Source organism: Nelumbo nucifera, chromosome 4, assembly GCF_055504915.1.
Source record: "Nelumbo nucifera cultivar China Antique chromosome 4, China Antique-T2T, whole genome shotgun sequence".
Classification (NCBI taxonomy): domain Eukaryota; kingdom Viridiplantae; phylum Streptophyta; class Magnoliopsida; order Proteales; family Nelumbonaceae; genus Nelumbo; species Nelumbo nucifera.
Window position 1 is genome coordinate 10,901,260 of NC_142652.1, and position 20,030 is coordinate 10,921,289.

Genomic DNA, 20,030 nt, shown 5'->3' on the forward strand with positions numbered 1-20,030 from the left:
TCTTGTAAAAACCTTTCTTTTGAAATATTTATCAAAAAAGGAAAACATGGATAGGATGCTGAAGCCAAGGGTTTACCAGATTCAGATTCAAGCATTCAAATCGCTTTCAAAAAAGCTGGATTCAAATCGCAATTCAGCAAGATTTTGCCCATCATATACGACAAACAAAACCTATGTCTAAACTTCTCATATTCTGCTATACCATGTAACATGTATACAATCACTTCGCTTATTGGGCCATTTGGGTGGGGGGATTCTACCCAATTGTACTCCGATCTGATCATCTCAGGCGCTGACGACCGTTTTGACAGATGTATCGGAGGTACGAACCCATCCCTCTCATCTCATATCTCTCTCTCACATCATTTATTTTTTTAACTTTTTTTTCAATACAAAACACAAACGGAAGGACCATCGGCGACCACCCGATCCGATAGAAAACCATTCCAGAAGTATCTTAATTGCACTCCTTGTTCACCTCTTCACTCCCAGTATGCTTTCTCCATTAGAAACAACAGATCTTCAACCGATGCCAACCCATAGAAAATATTCAGAGCAGGCTTCTGGTTCTTGTCAGGACCATCACTAAAGTCAACGTAATCCTGTTGAATAAACCTCAACAGGGAAAGACTCGCGCAGGTTGTGGCTGATAAAAGTTGAAGCCAATAGAGTAGCTTATTGATGTTTCGCAACAGAAGCACCCATCCTGCATAGCGAAGCAAGGGGACATCTGATGTTGCCCATATCCGTGATGGGAACTTCTGCACAACCCGATTGTTGGGTTTTGCCATATTGAATCTCTCTTTCACATGTCGGTTGTGGTGACTATATAGCCCGATTGAGGTAATTGGATGGAAAACCGCTTTTACAGTTCGAACAAGTGGGAGTTGGATTTCAGTATCTAGGTAGACTGATGTTGCCATTCAAGTTCACGACTTCGGCTGAAAATCCTGGTTCCCTTGATTAAGACAATGGTGGTGACGAACTAGAAATCCATCTTGCCTAGTTTGATAGCAAAACCACCCAGAAGAACAACAGTTGCCCAGATGAAAGCTAAGGCTCCCGCTCCACTGGCTGCTTTTTTCAAGAGTTGCAAGGCAAATGGCAAATAGTGTCAGCTTCTTTTTAGGCACAAGGTTAGCTGAAAAAGCGGAGCTGGAATTGCTGCTCCAGGGTCTTCCAATTGGGCTTGCTCCATCCTACCAGAGCAGATTTTGAGGAGTTTCTCTCAGTTGCGCAAGAACTTACCAACAGAGAAGTATGGAAACTATAAGATCAAGTGCTTCTGTAGGAGATGAGAGCTTTGACAGTTGCAAACTGAATTACGAAAGAGACAGATAGTAGATTCATTTCATTGCTCTACTGGTTGTATGAGTTGGGTGGTCACCAGTGATCCTTCCGTCTGTGTTTTGTATTGAAAAAAAATACAAAAAAAAAAAAAAAAAAAACAAAGGATGTGAAAGAGAGATGAAATGAGAGGGACGGGTTCGTAATATCTGCCGGAACAACCATTGGTGCCAGAGAAGATTGGATTGGAAGAGTGCATGGTTGCACAGGCGCCAAGCCGAGAGTCGAGATGAGCTAATGGCCGTCCCATTAGCTCCACACGTGCTAAGGGGGAGAATGCGTGTGGGAGGACAGTTGGCGACCTCTCATTGTGTGGGACATTTTTGGGGCGCTTGGCCGTGGGGCACAGATTTGAACTCTTCTCAAAGGCACCTATCTTTTTTTTCTGTTTTTTTTTTATTTTCTAATCTTAAAGTTGATTAAAATAACTCAAGTGACCAATTACTTTTAAGACTTTTAACACTCCTCATTAAAACGCCATTAACTCTCTCTCCCCTCTTTCCTATTAATTCTTTTAATAATCTCTCATCATTAATTATGCCATTAACTCTCTCCTTTAATAACTCATGCCTCTCTCTCTCTCTCTCCATTACTCCATTACTCCATGAAATTGCATCAAATTCATTAACTTTATCTAAATAACTTCAATTTAACTATATATTTGCACTAAACTAAAATTATCAGTAAAGATTAATTATATTGAAATTGAGATATTCAATGATATATTATTATGCTAAACAATCTACTTCCATTTAAAATAATATTCTATTTGAATATAATAAGAATTTATTAACCATAATAAAAAATAATTTAGTAAGTTAAATAATTAATTATTTATTATTATTATTGATAAAATATTTTTATTCATATCATAAAAAGAATTTAATTAATAAAAGGAATAAGATAACTTACAAATGAATATCAATTTAAAATTAATATAAAAGTAATACAAAATTATCTAACAATTATTAGTTTTATATTCAAATTTTATTAATTTAAAAAGAACTTAAGTTCCACTAAAAAATAAAAATTTATATAGTTAATTAAATTTCATAAGGAATTTAAATTTAATAAAAACTTAATATACTTAAATAAATTCAAATTTGACTAATTTCAAAAATTAATAAAAAATACTAGTTTTAAACATAGTTTAATTATTTTTAAATCAATTTAAATTCCATTTAAAAATAAGTGAAATTATAAAAAGCTCCTTGGGATTTCTAACAATCATATGAAACTCCCTAGTTTTTTTTATCCTAACAAAAACCTCCCCTATTGTTTTGAAAAAGGGTGCAAATAGCTTTTATAATTAAATTTTATTAATTTAAAACGAACTTAAGTTCCATTAAAAAATAAAAATGTATATAGTTAATTAAATTTCATAAGGAATTTAAATTTAATAAAAAACTTAATATACTTAAATAAATTCAAATTTGACTCACTTCAAAATTAAATAAAAATATTAGTTTTAAACATAGTTTAATTATTTTAAAATCAATTTAAGTTCCATTTATAAATAAGGAAAATTATAAAAACCCCCTTGGGTTTTCTAACAGTTCTATGAAACTCCTTAGTGTTTTGGCCCTAATAAAAACCTCCCCTATTGTGTTGAAAAAATGTACAAATACCTTCCATTAGTCATCATTCCAAATAAACAAATGTTGATGTAATGCATTAATTTTACTTCATTTTTGCCTTTTTAGATTTGTCTAAGAAGAATAAGGAGAATTATACTTTGGAAGTTGTTTAGCAAAATAAATTAGTTGAGGACTGGAGGGTAAAGTTGAAACTTTAAGTTATGTATAATAATACATTAACAATGATTTGGGTGTCTTAGTAACTTCTTTTTATAATTTTACCTAAAATAATAATATAATAATAAAAAATAATAAAAATTAGCATTAAGATAAAAAAAAATAATATAAATTTATATAAAGAATAAGAAATTGGCCACTCTCATTAAATCACAACTTAAATTATAATCGTATAAACTAGACATAACCCAGAACTTAGATGAACACCATTTAATTGAAAATGTCATAAAACTCTAACGGGTTTGACTAGTATCATATAAGATAGGCTTTGTTTGATGATGGAATCATCGCGAGTTATTCGTGTGGTGTGGTGTGGTGGGGTGGGGTCTTTACTTGATCGGATGGGCTGCTCCAAAAAACAAAAAATAAAAAATAAAAAATAAAAAATAAAAAATAAAAAATAAATCCCAACAAAAGAAAACAAAGGAATCCCAATTCCCATTCCGCTAACTGAATGGCCAAAATGGATCCACATGTATGGTACCCGTTTGGTTCCTTCTCTGCTGAGTCTCCTGACTGCTGGAGGGGTAGTATGGTAAATTAAGCATCATATCTTCTCATCAGCTGATTGGCCTCAGCCCACATATATGAATATGACATTTACCTTCACAAAATTTTCTTATTTTTCTCTCAAATTAACGTGAGAGATGGACTACTGGTGGATTGAAATTAAAAGTGAGATAGAATATGCGCAAATCTTCAAACCACTAAGTCTGTTGAGTCGGATTCGAAACAGACCCTGACACACGGAGGGGAAGAAAGAGATTTGAGAGAATAGGAGAGAAAGATAGAAATTGGGATGGGAAGAGCATTTGTTTATGTGATTCTTGGCGGAGGCGTCGCTGCTGGTTATGCAGCTCTTGAATTCTCGAGGAGAGGAATTTCTCGTGGTGAACTCTGTATCATCTCCGAAGAACCAGTAATAACTTTCTCCTTTGACCCCATTACTCTGGGTATCTTTATGTTGAAGTAAGAAAACTATTTTCTTGGGCATTAGCTCTTCTGTAGGGTGACATATTGGCTGTTTTATTTCTAGTTGGAGTTATTGCTTTCTGTAATCCTCACGATATCCAACAATTCACATTTCAGCTTATTATAATTTGTTTATTAATTGATGTGCAAGAAAAAGCTAATGTTTTAAATTCTGTAACTTTGTTTTTTACTGTGGAAATCTCGAAAAGAAGCTGCTGATTTTCGCTTCCTTTGCTTAATTTTTGGTTCTTTTGTAAGATTTCAGAGTACTATTGCGTTTGTCCATTTCCAAGTTATCCCTGTACGTCTATTCTATATGCATGTTATTTCTTATTAGTTATTACCATTGTTATAATTACTTCTATAACTATTATTGTTGTTATCATTATAATTATTACTGCCAATTGATCTTTCGCTTTGGTTCTTACCTTGTAAATGTTCTCTTCTGGACTCTTCGTTCTGTTGGCTCTCCCTTCATCTTATTAATGTAGCTGACCTACTTCACTCACGTTCTAACCAAAGCAAAGTCTCACCTTAGTCCTAAGACCGGAGGAACTTTTTCCATTTTCACCAAGCGAGCCATAGCAAGCATGCCTGCAAAACTGAAGAGAAACAGTTATATGATTAGTCATATGACTTGTAAGTTTAGAAGAGTATAGATCCTCCTGCACTTCTTGTGCACATGATACATCATACTTGTAGACTTGGGTATAAAATCATCACTGGAGATATCTGCCAATCAAATCTCCCGGGGAAAGTTAACCTTATTGGGTACATGAATCCTGTTTTGCCTTTCTGTTCTGTTTAATGCCATATCCATTGTTAAATTATGACTGATTAATTCATTTCTTACTATTTCGACTCATGTCCTTTTTGGTCTGCCTGCCCCTAGCCCTTCAACTTGCAACAGATCACTTCTTCTTATGGGTGCTGTAGGTGGTTTTTTGTTCATGTGACCAAACCATCTTAGATAGATTCATAAAATTATATTTCAAGTTTGCCTTCAATCTAAATTACTAGAACCTACAGAGGAATAAAATATTCATTGCTTTTGGAATCAGCATTAGATGATAACTTACATTCTTGGTTTTACTAATCCTCAAAATTGTTTTTTTTTTCCCAGTTAGCCACCTTAATATGGAGCTTCATAACGATTTATTATGTTTCTGGCAGGTTGCGCCTTATGAAAGACCTGCTTTAAGCAAAGGATTTTTACTTCCAGAAGGTATCTTCTTTTCTTCTTGGACGCCCCCCCCCCCCCCCCAAAAAAAAAAGATCCTATTTTGATCTCTGTGCTGCTCATTCGGAAAGGATAAAATCTAGCAGATATTTTTTTTATGAGAATTAACTTCAACTTCAACTGTTACTCAAGACGTAATTTTTCAGTGTCAGAATGTGTTGAGACAGTATTACCTATACAAAGCATGTGCAAACTGTGCCTTCAACAATTGGAGGTCCTGCTGTTTCACCAAGAAAAGTACCCTGAGAATACCCAAACCATATACTTTATGCTAAGCTGCTAACAGTATTTTGGTTTCCTTATGGCCTTAAATCAGTGATAAGGGAACCCACCTTGCCCCTCTTCTAATATTTATTGTTAGTTTTCATATGGGTTTTACAACTTATCTTGGATGGATAACCACATATGAAAAGCATTCCCACTAGTCTCTAGTTGTAGTTATTTAGAGATTGTTTGTAGCTTTTCTCTTCAATTCTGGAGCCTAATTGGTTCAGCTCAAGTCAACTAGCTGGGTTGGCCACATGAATTGTGTTATCACCATTCCACGGATCCAGCCTATCTCTATGATATCTCAATGGAAGATTTGAGTGAAAATTCTATCCCCAGGTTCTTTTGGCATTTTTTTTTTATCAATAACAGAATCAATTTCAGGTTCTTTTGGCATTGCAATAATCTTTACAAGGAAAAGGGAGGTATCAAGTTGTGCGTAGCAATATTGTCAGACTTGTAGCAGAAAGAGAACTATTTTGGTGAAAAGTTAAAAAAGTGAAAAGTTAAAAAGTTTTAAAAATAAAATGGTTGTAGATTATCTTTAAATCTATTTTACATTAAAATAAGCTTAAAACAATAAAAATTATAAGGTAAAATACATATAAACACATGTAAATGTAGGAAGCTTGACCAAGTCAACATTTCTAAGAGCCAGACAACCAAAAAGTCCATTTCGGCTGCTGCTTCCAGTTCTGGCAGTCCAACTGTCCAGTCCGGTGATCACTCCAAGTCTGACAACATTAGTGCATAGTGTCTGTGATAAGTCGGCATATGTTCCTTTTCATGGAAATTCCAATTTTTTGTAATCTTTTCTTCTTATCTACCCTTTCCCCAGTTCCCCCTTTGTGCATTGGGTGGGGTAAACTTTAAAATATTCACATTCAAGCATTGTATGAAAAGGAAGATGTTGGTAAATGAAAATATTTATCCTATCTATGAAAAGGAAAAATATTTTAGATTTTCTTTCTTTAAGGGGTTGCTTGGTGCAATTGTAAAATCTCAGGCTGACAAGCATGAGAACATGGATTGAAGTCTGAGAATGTCCACTTTGTGCAAAAAATAAAATGAAATAAGAAAAGGAAGAATGTCATGCATTAGGTCTGTATCTTGTCTATCCCTCCCAATACCCCAGATAGCCAGGACCATCATTGGGTAATGCCATATGTCCCTTGCCCACTTGAAAGGCATGTTTTTTGGGAATTAGAAAACCTCCACTGCAAATTTTTGTCCAATTCATAGTGGTTCTTCTTTTGCTCTTCAATATAACCATTTTTTCTTTCATTATTCATAAATGAATAAGGATAAAATTTAATGATCAACTGTTTCCTAGATTATCTCTTATTTTGGTTGTTTTATTTACATTAGTTAAATTATGTGTAGTCTACTCACTGCAAGTCTTGATTGCAGCTCCTGCACGTCTCCCATCTTTTCACACTTGTGTGGGAGCAAATGAGGAGAGATTGACTCCAAAATGGTATAAGGAGCATGGTAATTATTCTATGACACACTTATCTTTCCTGTGCTAATGAAACTTTTTTATATGGTATTTTTTGTTCTTTTTAGTATGAGATTATCTTGTCATTGCGATGTCTTTTCTTGATTATTATTGTCAATGTTATAACAACATTAGCCAGCAGACTGCCTACAAATCAATTTTCTGATGAAAATAAACTTGAATCTAGCAATTGCAACTGCATCAACTGTTTAAATGATAATTCGTGTCATGATAGCTTAGGAATAATATGCTCTACCTAGAAGAGTTATTAGAAATGATTAATTACATTATTGAAGAATTACCGTGATATATAAAACCCGTGTATCTAGAGGATTTGTTAGAATGATAATATGGTAGTTGCAATGCTCCATGTATACAAGTATTCCATTCAAAGAACCCTAAAAGTAAGATTCATAGACTACGATTCCTATTTAAATACTACTGAAAAATAAAATTGTTTATTTTCATATTCTTGTAAGTAGGGAGGGCAAATAGTAAATAAATAAATCTAGAGTCCTGCACTATTATCCTAGGAGTGTTGAGAGTCCGGAATGGGTACTTATCACTTTAGAAGAGGTCATGCAACATAGACATCTAACAATATCCTAAACCTCAACCACATTGGTTAAAGTAGGATTTTGTGTTTGAGCAAGATTCAAGGTTCTATTTGGTGGGTCAAAAGAAGTGCAAACTCCTTTACTTATGCTCTTCCTAAACAAGGGGTGGGTCAAAAGGACACTAGTTCAGTTCAATCTCAGAAAGCAACCGAGTGTTGAGAGTCCGGAATGGGTACTTATCACTTTAGAAGAGGTCATGCAACATAGGCATCTAACAATATCCTAAACCTCAACCACATTGGTTAAAGTAGGATTTTGTGTTTGAGCAAGATTCAAGGTTCTATTTGGTGGGTCAAATGAAGTGCAAACTCCTTTACTTATGCTCTTCCTAAACAAGGGATGGGTCAAAAGGACACTAGTTCAGTTCAATCTCAGAAAGCAACCAAATTGTTGAGCTTACCACCCCTGCCTGCACCCAAAAGGATTGTCAAATGACAGTTTTCCTTCTTTGACTCTGTGGAGTCCTTATAGTTGCTGGATTGGGAATAAGCTATTAAGTTAATTCCAATCACAACTTATAACTTTGTTCCTTATAAGCTATTTATTCAAGCCTGATCATACAGGTGGGTTATAATAGTTTAATTAAGAAAAATAGGCCTATAATAATGCCCACTTAAGTGGGCAGATATCCTTAAATTGGCTTCAGGGAAAGATGGATTCAATCACAATTTATTAAATCTTTAATTAAAAGAGGGCTTGCAGTAGAGCTAGTTTAAGTGGGCAGCAGGCCCTAAAAGGTTTAGGTCCATGTTAGTTAAGAGTGGCCTCCTAGACATCTAAAAATCTAGCCCCACCTTCTCTTATTTATGAGGTGTTCCACTTCTTTGATGGGACTCCTTAAATTTAAGTGGGATGAATTGAAACATGGCACCCTGGAGGAGGGTGGGATTGTGGTGGAGGTAACCTAATCACCTTGTTTTCTATATAAGCTCATCTCATACAAGGAGAAGGGGTTAATGCCATTTTAATAACTAAAGTTCCAGCAACAAGAGAGACAAAACAAAAGGAGAAAGAGAAAGGGAGGCATGGAGAACTAAAAAACAAGGAAGAAGTCCAGCCTAATTGCCCAAGTCAGTGAAGGTAGGAAAGAAGATGATCCTCCTCTATCTCTTCACATTATGTCTATAACCTCCTCTACAAGGAGGGTTGTCTGTTCAGACCGTTCGACCTGGGAACTGGACCCCCAAACGGTTCCCTGTCCGGTCTGGTTTTAAAAACCTTGTTGTGGAGAGAAAAACCACCTAAGCCTTGTTCGTGAAACTTGGCTAACTATGATCCCTACATGACTGCTATACATAAAAAAATGTTATCTATCTCACTATCTGTATATTCCTTATGGTTTGTCTCAAACTAAAGAGAGAATATGCACTAGATTTTTTCAAAAGAAAATTATGTAATTAAATTACACTTGATTTATGCTGTTCATTTACACTTGTAAATCAGAATCAAAAGATTTTTTTTTTCTACCCTTAGCTACTACTTACTATTCTAGTGGGTGAATTATGTTATGTGAGAATCACCATTTTTTTTTCTACCTATGCTTACCCCTCTTCCTCTCCTTTTATTCCTTTTTCCCTACACATAGCATCCTCATATGTCTTTGAAAACCCATTTCTCTCCTCTATTGGAGAAATAAGGCTGCTGATATTCTTCTATGGTTTTCATTTCCTTCTTGAATGTTGGTCCTTCTTGTCTAACACTTTAAAATGGCCATAAGCCATATAGGTGCTCTCCAATCCTATATATCCATCTCAGTTTAAATCTCACATCTTCTATTTGGTTTGGTTGGTTTGTTGGTAACTCTTATACATTTTCTAGTGGAATGCTGTCATGTCAACCCTGGTCCTTTGGCTTTATTAACCTATGATATTGGTCTTCATTTTGAGCTTCATTCGCATAACCGCATATTTTTCTTTTGCAATCAGCAAATAAAACAGTCTTTTACATCTTTGTTGATTTAATTTGCAGTTTATCCCTTTTCAGCATTCATGCATCAAGTTTAACTAATTATGACCGATTATTTTCATGATAAGGCAAACAAGGATAGTTACATGACTTTCATTGTTACCCACAAAGAATAGAAGGGATAGCAGGACTTACACATGAAACAGGTTTCTGTGGAGAACTTGAGACTGCTGTAACTCTTGACCTCAAATTGGTAATTTGCCAAATTATTTGAGAAAAAATAATTTCTGGTAAAAAAATTGTGTTAAAAATACAAAATATCTTTTTACATAATATCAATATTCACATATGTACATAAAATTAGAAAATCAAAGAATCAAATTCCATGTAACCTGAATTTTTAAATCTGGAATGTATTATACATGAACATCTATTTTTCCCCTTTTCTTTTACGTATTGAGTTTCTTTTACTGATTTACTGATTTTTTTATCAATAAAAGAGAGTTTTATTTAAAATAACCAAACAGTGCAAGTTTCAAAAGTTTTTGCCAGATTAAAGCTGGGAGTTTTTGGGGTGGTTCCAAAGAAGAAGGGGAAGAAGACGAAGAAAACCTTTCAGATAAGAAAAGAAAGTTTGGTTTAAGATATCAGAGGCAATGAGGAATTGGGTAAAGCATGGTGTTTAAGTCCCATCAAATAGGTTTATGGGTTCATGGTAGGTGTTTTTCTTTTAAAGTTGAGATAAAGGGTTAGGTGGGAGTTATCAGTTTTGCCTGCTTGTATGAGTTTCAATGGAAGGGGGTGTTATGTTTTCTCGGGTTTTCAGCTTTGGGTGGGGTGGGTACCTCAAAATGTAATTGATTTTCAGGGCTGTTTTTTAGGTATAAGGGGTTAAGCTGATGTTGTTTTCCTGGGATTGGGTGATGTCTTATCACCCGTTTGTATCCTCCTTTTTTTTGTTTCATTAATAAATTTTCTTCTTTATTTATCTTCAAAAAAAGAGAGTTTTATTTAAAATAGGTTTAAAATAAAGCTTTATGGAATAATGTTCCCAAACTAGTACATATTTCTGTCCCACTTTACAGCGCAGCCCAAAACAATTGTTGCCTCAGTGCCCCTTATTTGGCAAGATAATCAGCTAGCCCATTTGCACTCCTTCTGACCCATTTGAATTCAGTCTCTACCTCCTTTGCAACCTTTTCCACTTCCCTAATCACATGTTTGAAGGTCCACTGAGTAATTCTATTGTTTGTAGCCCAAGAGGTGATCACCTTTGAGTCCCCCTCTATCTCAATATGCCTAAGTCCTAGCTGCTTAGCTAGCTTCAGCCCTTGTATCAGTGCCAATAACTCAACTTTTAGTGAATTGCCAATGCCATTGGTCCTGAGAACAAAGCCAATATCCTCCTTCAGAATTTCTGATTGCTCCTCCTATACCTGACAGTCCCGGGTCCCCCTCTATCTCAATATGCCTAAGTCCTAGCTGCTTAGCTAGCTTCAGCCCTTGTATCAGTGCCAATAACTCAACTTTTAGTGAATTGCCAATGCCAATTGGTCCTGAGAACAAAGCCAATATCCTCCTTCAGAATTTCTGATTGCTCCTCCTATACCTGACAGTCCCGGATTTCCAAGAGAGCTTCCATCAAAATTCAGTTTAATCCTGTTGCTTTCTGGAGGTTTCCATTCCATCCTTAACTTTCTCTTTCACTCTTGAGGATAGTGCTACTTCTGTCCAGGTTCTTAGAATGTCTGTGACTAAGAAATCTTGGAAGCTATGCAAGGATTTTACCCAATGAGCTACTTTAACTTTTATGGTGTCAATCACTTCCTCCACTGTTCTACTTTTTTCCGAGAAAATTCTGTTATTCCTTTCTTCCCAAACCACCCAGCAAATAGCTGCCTTCATAGCTCTCCACATTACCATCCCTCTTTTCTTTGGTGGCTCAAGGAATCTCGGTTGAAAATTCTTGCCACATCTTAAGGGGGAACCCACCTGCAACCAAAGAGAATACAAAAGAATTCCCTCTTTTCATTCTTCAAAATAAACTAAACGTGAACCTTTCGTATACCAAATTTTTGTCATATGCTGAATTTCTAACAATGTTCTTGAGATCCCTAATATGTGGATCTTGCTGTGGCATGGTTCTTCACCTTGTATATGTGAACCATATTTTCTGGGGAAAGATCAAGGTTTGAACTTGTTGACTAAAAGAAAGGATCAAAACTTCATTTCTTAATACCTCCTTATTGGCATGAGGCATTCATTGAAATCGATGGTGCTTTGTTTCTGCCTGAAGTTACAAACCTACCCATGCACAAGAAGACAAATAAATGTGTTTCCAAAAGAAAGAGAAACCATAAAATCTAGGGTTTAATGGCATTTAGGAATTTTTTTTTTAACAAATACGAAATATCATGATGCACTTATTTTCTCAATAAGAGTAGTGGAAATATTTCTATGCAGGTTTTCACACATGCAATCAAGATGTTAATGAGTGCCGGCCTTTTAACGGAAATAGTTGAAAGATCTATAATTATGTCTTATGGAACTTTATTTCAGTTAAAACAATTTTATACATCTAGCATGTCAATTATTCTCGAATCTAATTCATTTTATATTACCCATAAGATTTCTCTCTTTGTCCTTTTTTTTTCTTTTGGCAATTCATGCAACTGCATTGTCTGACTGGCTAAAATAAAAATTGATCTTGGTTAAATTTGATGAATTTGTTTCTCATCATTATAGCCAACTAATCATTGGAAATTGGATCTTCCTTCAAAGGAATTGAGCTAGTTCTTGGAACTCGAGTTAAGTCTGCTGATGTGAAGCGGAAGACATTGCTAACAGCCACTGGAGAAACCATAAGTTACAAGATTCTTATCATTGCAACTGGTGCTCGGGTGCTAAATCTATCTGTGAATTTTCTACTTTCTTTTTCTCTTTCTAGTTTCAGCATTAACTGGAATCCAACATTATAAGAAATTTTAATGGGCATTAACAAATGATTCTAATAGTATTGCATATACTTGTTGTAGGCCTTGAAGCTTGAGGAATTTGGAGTGAATGGATTAGATGCTGAAAATATTTGTTATTTACGCGATCTAGCCGATGCAACTAGGCTTGTTGGTGTGATGCAATCTTGCGCTGAAAAGAATGCTGTTGTCATTGGTGGTGGATATATAGGAATGGAATGTGCTGCTTCTCTAGTTATAAATAAAATTAATGTAACCATGGTCTTCCCAGAGGCTCATTGCAGTAAGTTACTCTTCATCAGGTTTGGTGTGGTGTTTCTTGTTTTTATTATTAACCCTTCATAATAAACTCTTTATGTATCTACAGTATTCTACAAGCCAATATTTTGTTTTAAACATTTTGATAACCCAAGTGCTCATGCAGATTATATTCATGGCTAATTATAAAATTTCATTACAATTTTCTCTTACAGAAGTTCCATCGTGTAGGTGCTCAATCACCATACATCACATTATAGTGTTCTAGTGATTAGAAGATGCCTTGATAACACAAGTTCAGTAAAATTTAGAATATATGTCATGAAAAGAATTTAGTAGCACTAAAATGGAACAAATGCAATTCAGGTTTAACAATAACAAAAGTGTGAATGAGGTACAATTTGGATTGGTAATCAACATATGCATCATACTCAATCCTTGCTACCCTTGTCTAATTATCCATGGTTAAGGAGAGACTGAAGAGGATTTATTTTGATAAGTGACTGAATTGCTTTATCATTTTTTGTAAAGAATAAAGTCTGTACAAAGTATTTTACATCACAGAATATAGACTGAAGAGGAGAGGATTATCCCAAATCTCCACTACAATCATCTAGAAACCTTACCAAATAATCCATTCAGCATCTTCTAGACTGAAGAGGATGATTCCTACAAAATTTAGAGCTAGTGGAATGAAGGGGAGAGGTTGGACCATCAGACGAGTGTAGCAGACATGAACTTGCTGAGATGGATGAGTGGTAACAATAGAAGTAGAAGTATGTGCATTCATGTGAACCTAAGAATAGCCCAAGAAGTGACAAATGGGTGAAAGTAAACTAAGATAATTGCATTATTATGGTTGTAGACCACCCACTTCACAAGTAAGAATCTGTCCTAATGCAAGTTGAGGATCTTAAAAGAAGTGGAGAGAAGGCCAAAAAGGACATTGACCCCGGTACTGAGAAAAGGCCTCATAACTCATAATTAAAGGAAATAGCCATTCCTTTTCATACGTGAAGTAAAAACTGGAATAAGGAAAAGGAGCCAGAGGGCAAAAGGGCCCTTTATGAAGAGATAGAAGTATGGTAGTATAGTTCATATATAATGATGTATTAGAAATTTTATTCAAACCATAGTCTTCCTTACTTATTGGCTCAGATTCTTTGAGGGCTAAATACAGCATTTAGCAATGTTCGTGTTGATTAAACCCTAACAAATTAGAAAATAATAAAAATAAATTAGTATATAAACACATTAAATGAATATTTTAGTTTAATAATGTCTATTTTATAATTATAATCTCAAAAAATTAAGAATATAAAAGTATGTTATAATGCAGTGTACAAAACTGCTTGGCGATTAGGTGAGGCAAGCCTCCAAGGGCGCCTTGTCACTTAGCGTCGCTTTGGAAACTATGATTCAAATTGAATTTGATCATCAACAACTGAAAAATGCTTGAACTCCAAGCCATGGAAAACCAACCAAAAAAAGAAGGCCAGAAGATAATCATCCATTCAACATTCCCTGCTCCAAATACTAGGGATAAGGATTTGCTTAGTTGACATGATCTGCACATCTAGATATTATATAAATATTAAGTACCCATTATATACAATATTTATAATATGTAATGCCATGCCCTTATGCTCACACCCATAGTACATTGTAAGGAATTAAGCCTGGACTGGGTCAAGTACCCCAACCCTCAATCCAAACCCAATCTAAACTGAAGTTGTGATTTGTATCTTGTTTTTCCAAGCCCAAGTTTCAACTGAACTAGTGTCCTAGGAATATAGTATTTCTTGGTATTCTTGTATTCTCCTTGTTTGGAATTTATGATGCAGTCTTAGATTGGTTTACAGAATAGTCAATATGCTTATGACACAAGATTTCATATCATAATTGGGGATCAAAGACTATGCAAAAATATATGATGTACTTGTACTCCTTGTACATTACTCTTGTAAATATTGTTTTTAAGCAATAAAATTCTGTTACTGCTCAATGTGAGAGAGTAGATACACGTTTAAGGATTTGAGAGAGAACACAAGATCCAGCGACAGAAGATCTCGTTGGTTGAGGATAATACAATCTCGCAGAGTTGAGCAAGATCGTATATCTAGAGTTAGCGGATGATCATGACCTCAATGCAAGATGGTCTCATGTGAGGCTCATTGCAAGATTCTAGCATCTGGGATAACACTTAGGGTGAAACGCGTCGTCACCTTAGGGAAACCACGAGTTGTTTGTACCTGATATCCATGCGGACATGTGTCGTTCCCTGTGGCTCCCAAGAGCATGGTCTAACGACCTCATGATCCCCCCAGGACACGTGTCTGTTGGGTATGAAAAGATGGGGTTTTCTTCCCGCATGTTTGTTAAAGCAAAGAAGATTCAGGAACGTACAGAACCATGCAAGTAGCCTGGATCCTCGATTCTATAAATAGGGGGTGAGGACCCCAACCCTAAAGATTGGACCCTTTTCCCTTAGCTATTTTGGTCCTAATTATCTTCCTTGCTTTGCCTTTCTTAGCATTCTCATTCTCAACTTCAAGACCTACAAACGATCTTCATCCCATTGATTTACACTCAAAAAACAAGTTGGGGGATCAAAGATGAAAGCAATGTGTGCATCGTTCTTATTTTGATCTTCTTCACTCTGACTCTATTCAGTTCAGCCTTAACTATTTGGGATCAGCCACACAAATCCTATCCTGTGGTTGTGGTTTTTTTTTTCATGTCTTAATTTTTATTATCTAATCCCTGGTATTTTTTATATAAGTAATCTAACCCCTGATACTCTTGTGATTCTTTTTGAATTTTCTAGCAAGACTTTCATCATTTTGAGTTTTTTTAACATCAAAACTTCTTGGAAAATCTATCTGTTATATGATCAAAATACAGCAATATTTAACTCTATCTTCTCTTTATTTTCAGTGGCTCGTTTATTCACTCCCAAGATTTCAAGTTACTACGAGGATTTCTACAAGTCTAAAGGAGTGAAGTTCATTAAAGGCACTGTCCTGTCATCATTTGAAAATGACTCCTCTGGAAAGGTAAGTATTGTGCCATTACATAACGCAACATTCCTTGAGGGCATAATTGCTTGCGTTAATTCAAGGCTTGAAACGGGTGGAGAGATGTGATTGTTGAAGGGGACTGCCAGATTGTAATAGGTTAGATGAAAGCACAAAATCATCTTCCATGGAAATTTAGGCAGTTGGTGAGGGGGCCAGTAGCAACTGGAATCTCGTTGAATGCCTCGTTTAATTGGGTTCCTAGGTCTGCAAATTTGCTGGCAGATTCTTTAGCAAGACTGCAAGAGCAGGGGTAGGGAAAGAGTTTTTAGCCTGGGGCTGTCCAGATCTAGGCTGTAATTATATACTTTATCACTATGTTTGTTCTTCTTAATTTTACAGGTAACAGCAGTTATTCTTAGAGATGGGACAAGGCTACCCGCAGATATGGTTGTGGTGGGGATTGGAATCCGCCCAAACACAGGTCTTTTTGAGGGTCAGATAACTTTGGAGAAAGGAGGAATCAAAGTAAACGGGCGGATGCAAACAAGCAATAACTCAGTCTACGCCATTGGAGATGTTGCAGCTTTCCCAGTCAAACTTTTTGGTGAGATCCGAAGGCTTGAGCATGTTGACTCAGCTCGGAAGTCGGCAAGACATGCTGTTGCTGCAATAATGTCACCAGACAAGACTGGTGATTTTGACTATCTACCATTCTTCTACTCCAGAGTCTTCACATTGTCTTGGCAGTTCTATGGGGACAATGTAGGAGAGGTTGTACACTATGGTGATTTCTCTGCAGGAATCTTTGGAGCTTACTGGATCAATAAGGGCCAATTAGTCGGAGCTTTTCTTGAGGGTGGAACCAAAGAGGAGTATGAAGCCATAGCCAAGGCTACCAGGCTGAGACCCATGGTAAAGGACATGATAGAGCTGGAAAGACAAGGTCTGGGTTTTGCACTGTCAATTACTCAGCAACCAACACCGCCACAACCTGTTGAGATCACCAGCTCAACGCTTGCTTTGGAGAAACCAATGTATGCGTGGCATGCAACAGCTGGGGTTGTTTTGGCTGCCTCCATTGCTGTGTTTGCATACTGGTATGGAAGGAGACGCCGGAGGTGGTGAAAGCTACAATTGGCTTTCTATGTACAGCTCTTAATGTTATTCAATTCTGTAATATTCATGTTGTAGCATCCATTTGGTATAGAAGATCGGAAACGCATGATAGTACTTCGTAAACATTTCTTCTTCATTAGAAAGTATGACATGAATTTCATCATAAAGTTTTATAATTTACCAAAAATTGATAGTTATATATCTACACCATTGTTTTAGAGCATATTGTTTTCTGTTTTTTGGTTAAAGGATGCCTCATTGATAGATGAAGGTATCAACATTGTTTTAAAGCCTTGAGGTGAGACACATATTTTGCCTCAAGGCTTAAGCCTCAAAAACTAATCAGGGAAATCAAGTTCTATTAGTTTCTCTTAGTGTTTTGGGAAAGTTCAATGTAAAATGGGCCAATCAAGTTTTTAGTTTTTCTTGGATATATCAAGTGATTTTTCGTATCCAATTATATTCTTTCTTCTAAACTATTGAATGACCATAAATCTTATGTCCAAATATATGGATGATTCTTCATATGTTTCCTTTCTTCCAAATTGGTCATTTAAATTATTTGAGAACTAAACATGAAATGTAAAATGTTTATAATTATTAGTTGATTTGTTATCATTTTATTTAATGTTTAACCGCTGAAATTTATTGCATATAAATTTATATATATATTATACTTCTATCATTCTGATTTGCAACTATGATATGAAAAAGATATGATATCTGAAAAATAACTGATCAATAAAGTGGATCATAAACGTAATAGCAAATAAGGTGTTATTTATCAAAATTCATGGATGAGTTTTGATTGTTCTAAACTCTTTCCATACCATATCTTTTCTGCGTCATAAATTTACCCTAATATATTATATATGAATTTTATCAATTTATAAACTTTAAATAGTTTTATTCTTAAGCTTTGAGACTTATGCCTTGCAACGCCTTGAGGCATAAATGCATAATACACCTTTAGCCTTTTAAAACCTTGGTATTAAGAGGGAATTACAACATGAGAATCAGATTCTAGAATTGGTGTCAGCCATCGAAGAGTGTGTCCCATCAATCTTAAAGAAGGGTAATGTGGAAATATATTGGTCGATCTTCTGATTTCTGATATGCTTGGAACAGGACTTGATCATAGGTCAATGTCGTTGCATACTCCCAACCCCTGTGGCTTTGCCTTTGAGTAGTACTCCAGCGTGGGAGTGCAACCCTCCAATTGATAATAGAACCCTTTTCACAATTGATCTTCACTCAACCTTCTGGGAGTGCAGCCCTCCAATCCTCGAGGGGTACGTAAGTTTCAGCTCAGACAACAGACGAAGAGCCGATCATTCCTGGCCTTGGAAGACTTCCCAACAAATTGATTGCATGTAGTGCGGCCTTTGGTCATCTTGGACGGTTCGTATCCATTTCCATGAATCTTTCGCCATTTACTCTCCTTTCAAGTCTCCTGGTCCATACGCCAATTGATGGTGGTTCAGTTGGTAGGTTTTCTGACTCGTCGGAGTAGAGACCTGGGATGAAATCCCGCTGCCATCAGGGGTTAAAAAAAGTCTTCTCATCCATACTCTAGAGCATTTGCCATTTGGTTTCCTGAGCGATTTTTCTTCCACCATTTTTGTCTATTGTAGAAAATCGAATCCTTAATCGAAGTTCGGAATAGGCATCGAATGATTGGACATTTAAATTTTAAGATGTGAATTTTAATATCAGCTGGGCATTTGGTCTAGTGGTATGATTCTCGCTTTGGGTGCGAGAGGTCCCGAGTTCGATTCTCGGAATGCCCCATTTCATATTTTTTTATCAGACACGTGTCACGAGCCGAAGCCGGAAACCGGAAATGACTGCAAAAGAAAACGTCGTTAGAATTTTCTGGTAACTTACAAGGGTCTAATCGTCAATGGATAAAGATAGAATGGCACTTCCGTTAATTTGGTTGTTACAAATACTGAAACACCTTATCCTATCTTCTTGGTTCTTCCATTATCTCCATCGTACCAAACTATCAGCCATCTTTGCCCAGGGAAAAGGGGGAAGAAAGAAAAATGGCATCGACACTCTCAACACTTAGCCTCCGTTCTCCGTCTCATTCTACTCCCTACTCTGCTTTTCCTTCCCACTCATCCACCAATTTTCCAAGGCAAAACCTAGAATTCCCAATCCGAAGCCCTAAACTCGCCCGCAGAGCCAACTTCCTCCCTCCCATTTCCGCCGTCGCTGTCCCTGAGAAGATTGAGAAGCTTGGGACAGAGCTCTCAAACCTCACCCTAGAAGAGGCTCGCAACCTCGTCGACTATTTGCAAGATAAGCTAGGCGTCTCCGCGGCCGCCTTCGCGCCGGCAGCAGTCGCCGCAGCACCTGGCTCTGCAGCGGAGGCGGGTCCTGCGGCGGTCGAGGAGAAGACGGAGTTCGATGTTGTAATCGAGGAGGTCCCCAGCAACGCCAGGATCGCGACGATCAAGGCTGTAAGGGCATTGACGAATCTGGCGTTGAAGGATGCAAAGGAGTTGATTGAAGGTCTCCCGAAGAAATTCAAGGAAGCAGTGTCTAAGGAAGAGGCGGAAGAGGCGAAGAAGCAGCTCGAAGAGGCTGGAGCGAAGATCTCCATTGTTTAGAATGATCATACCCGCGGTAAATGTCCCTCATTTTTTTTTTCTCTCAGGTAGAACAGTTCTGGAAACTACACTGTTCGTGCTGATTTTCTGTTGTATTTCTTGTTAAATTCGCCTCTCGTTGTTTTTTTTTTCGGAGATTTTGAATTAATTAAAGTGTTTTTTATGCTATCATGAGTCCTAGTCATGTTTAGCTGCAATGGTGTGGCTGAGTCCTCAATTAGGATGAAAGTTTATCCATTCTTCAGACTTCAGATTGCAGAGCAGTGTAATATAATAACATATCCCCATTTGAAGTTTTTGTTCAAGGAATCATTTGTCCACTTCAATTCCTCCATTATCTTTCCAACCAAAAACACCCTAAACAGGCAAAGATTGAAGAGATAAAG

General features: G+C 36.4%; 3 protein-coding genes and 1 non-coding gene across 5 annotated transcripts in view; all 4 read left to right on the forward strand.

The window, feature by feature from the left end:
• The window catches only part of PANK2 (pantothenate kinase 2), a 78,449-nt gene extending 76,997 nt beyond the window's left edge, over positions 1-1,452 (forward strand). Inside the window, exon 24 of the transcript XR_016085433.1 lies at positions 290-1,452. The gene's annotated coding sequence lies outside the window, so the exon portion shown is untranslated. The remainder of the gene's footprint in view (positions 1-289) is intronic.
• Positions 1,453-3,763: 2,311 nt separating this feature from the next.
• On the forward strand, positions 3,764-17,246 carry MDAR4 (monodehydroascorbate reductase 4). 2 transcript variants are annotated; one of them, XM_088902986.1, is made up of 7 exons: positions 3,764-4,080; positions 5,307-5,358; positions 7,051-7,131; positions 12,442-12,575; positions 12,696-12,915; positions 15,828-15,946; positions 16,310-17,246. In XM_088902986.1, the coding sequence occupies exons 1-7, from the start codon at positions 3,961-3,963 to the stop codon at positions 17,033-17,035; spliced, it is 1,452 nt and encodes a 483-aa protein (XP_088759112.1). In that variant the 5' UTR covers positions 3,764-3,960; the 3' UTR covers positions 17,036-17,246. The 2 variants fall into 2 exon arrangements, with proteins under 2 accessions (XP_088759112.1, XP_010243060.1); XM_010244758.3 differs by having other exon boundaries at positions 3,767-4,080; positions 12,442-12,560.
• A 1,498-nt stretch (positions 17,247-18,744) lies between these two features.
• On the forward strand, positions 18,745-18,816 carry TRNAP-UGG (transfer RNA proline (anticodon UGG)). Its single transcript has one exon. It is a non-coding gene; the product is annotated as a tRNA-Pro (tRNA).
• Positions 18,817-18,987: 171 nt separating this feature from the next.
• LOC104587230 (large ribosomal subunit protein bL12c-like) lies at positions 18,988-19,949 on the forward strand. The gene has a single exon (XM_010244757.3). The coding sequence runs from the start codon at positions 19,075-19,077 to the stop codon at positions 19,642-19,644; it is 570 nt and encodes a 189-aa protein (XP_010243059.1). The 5' UTR covers positions 18,988-19,074; the 3' UTR covers positions 19,645-19,949.
• Positions 19,950-20,030: the final 81 nt, after the last annotated feature.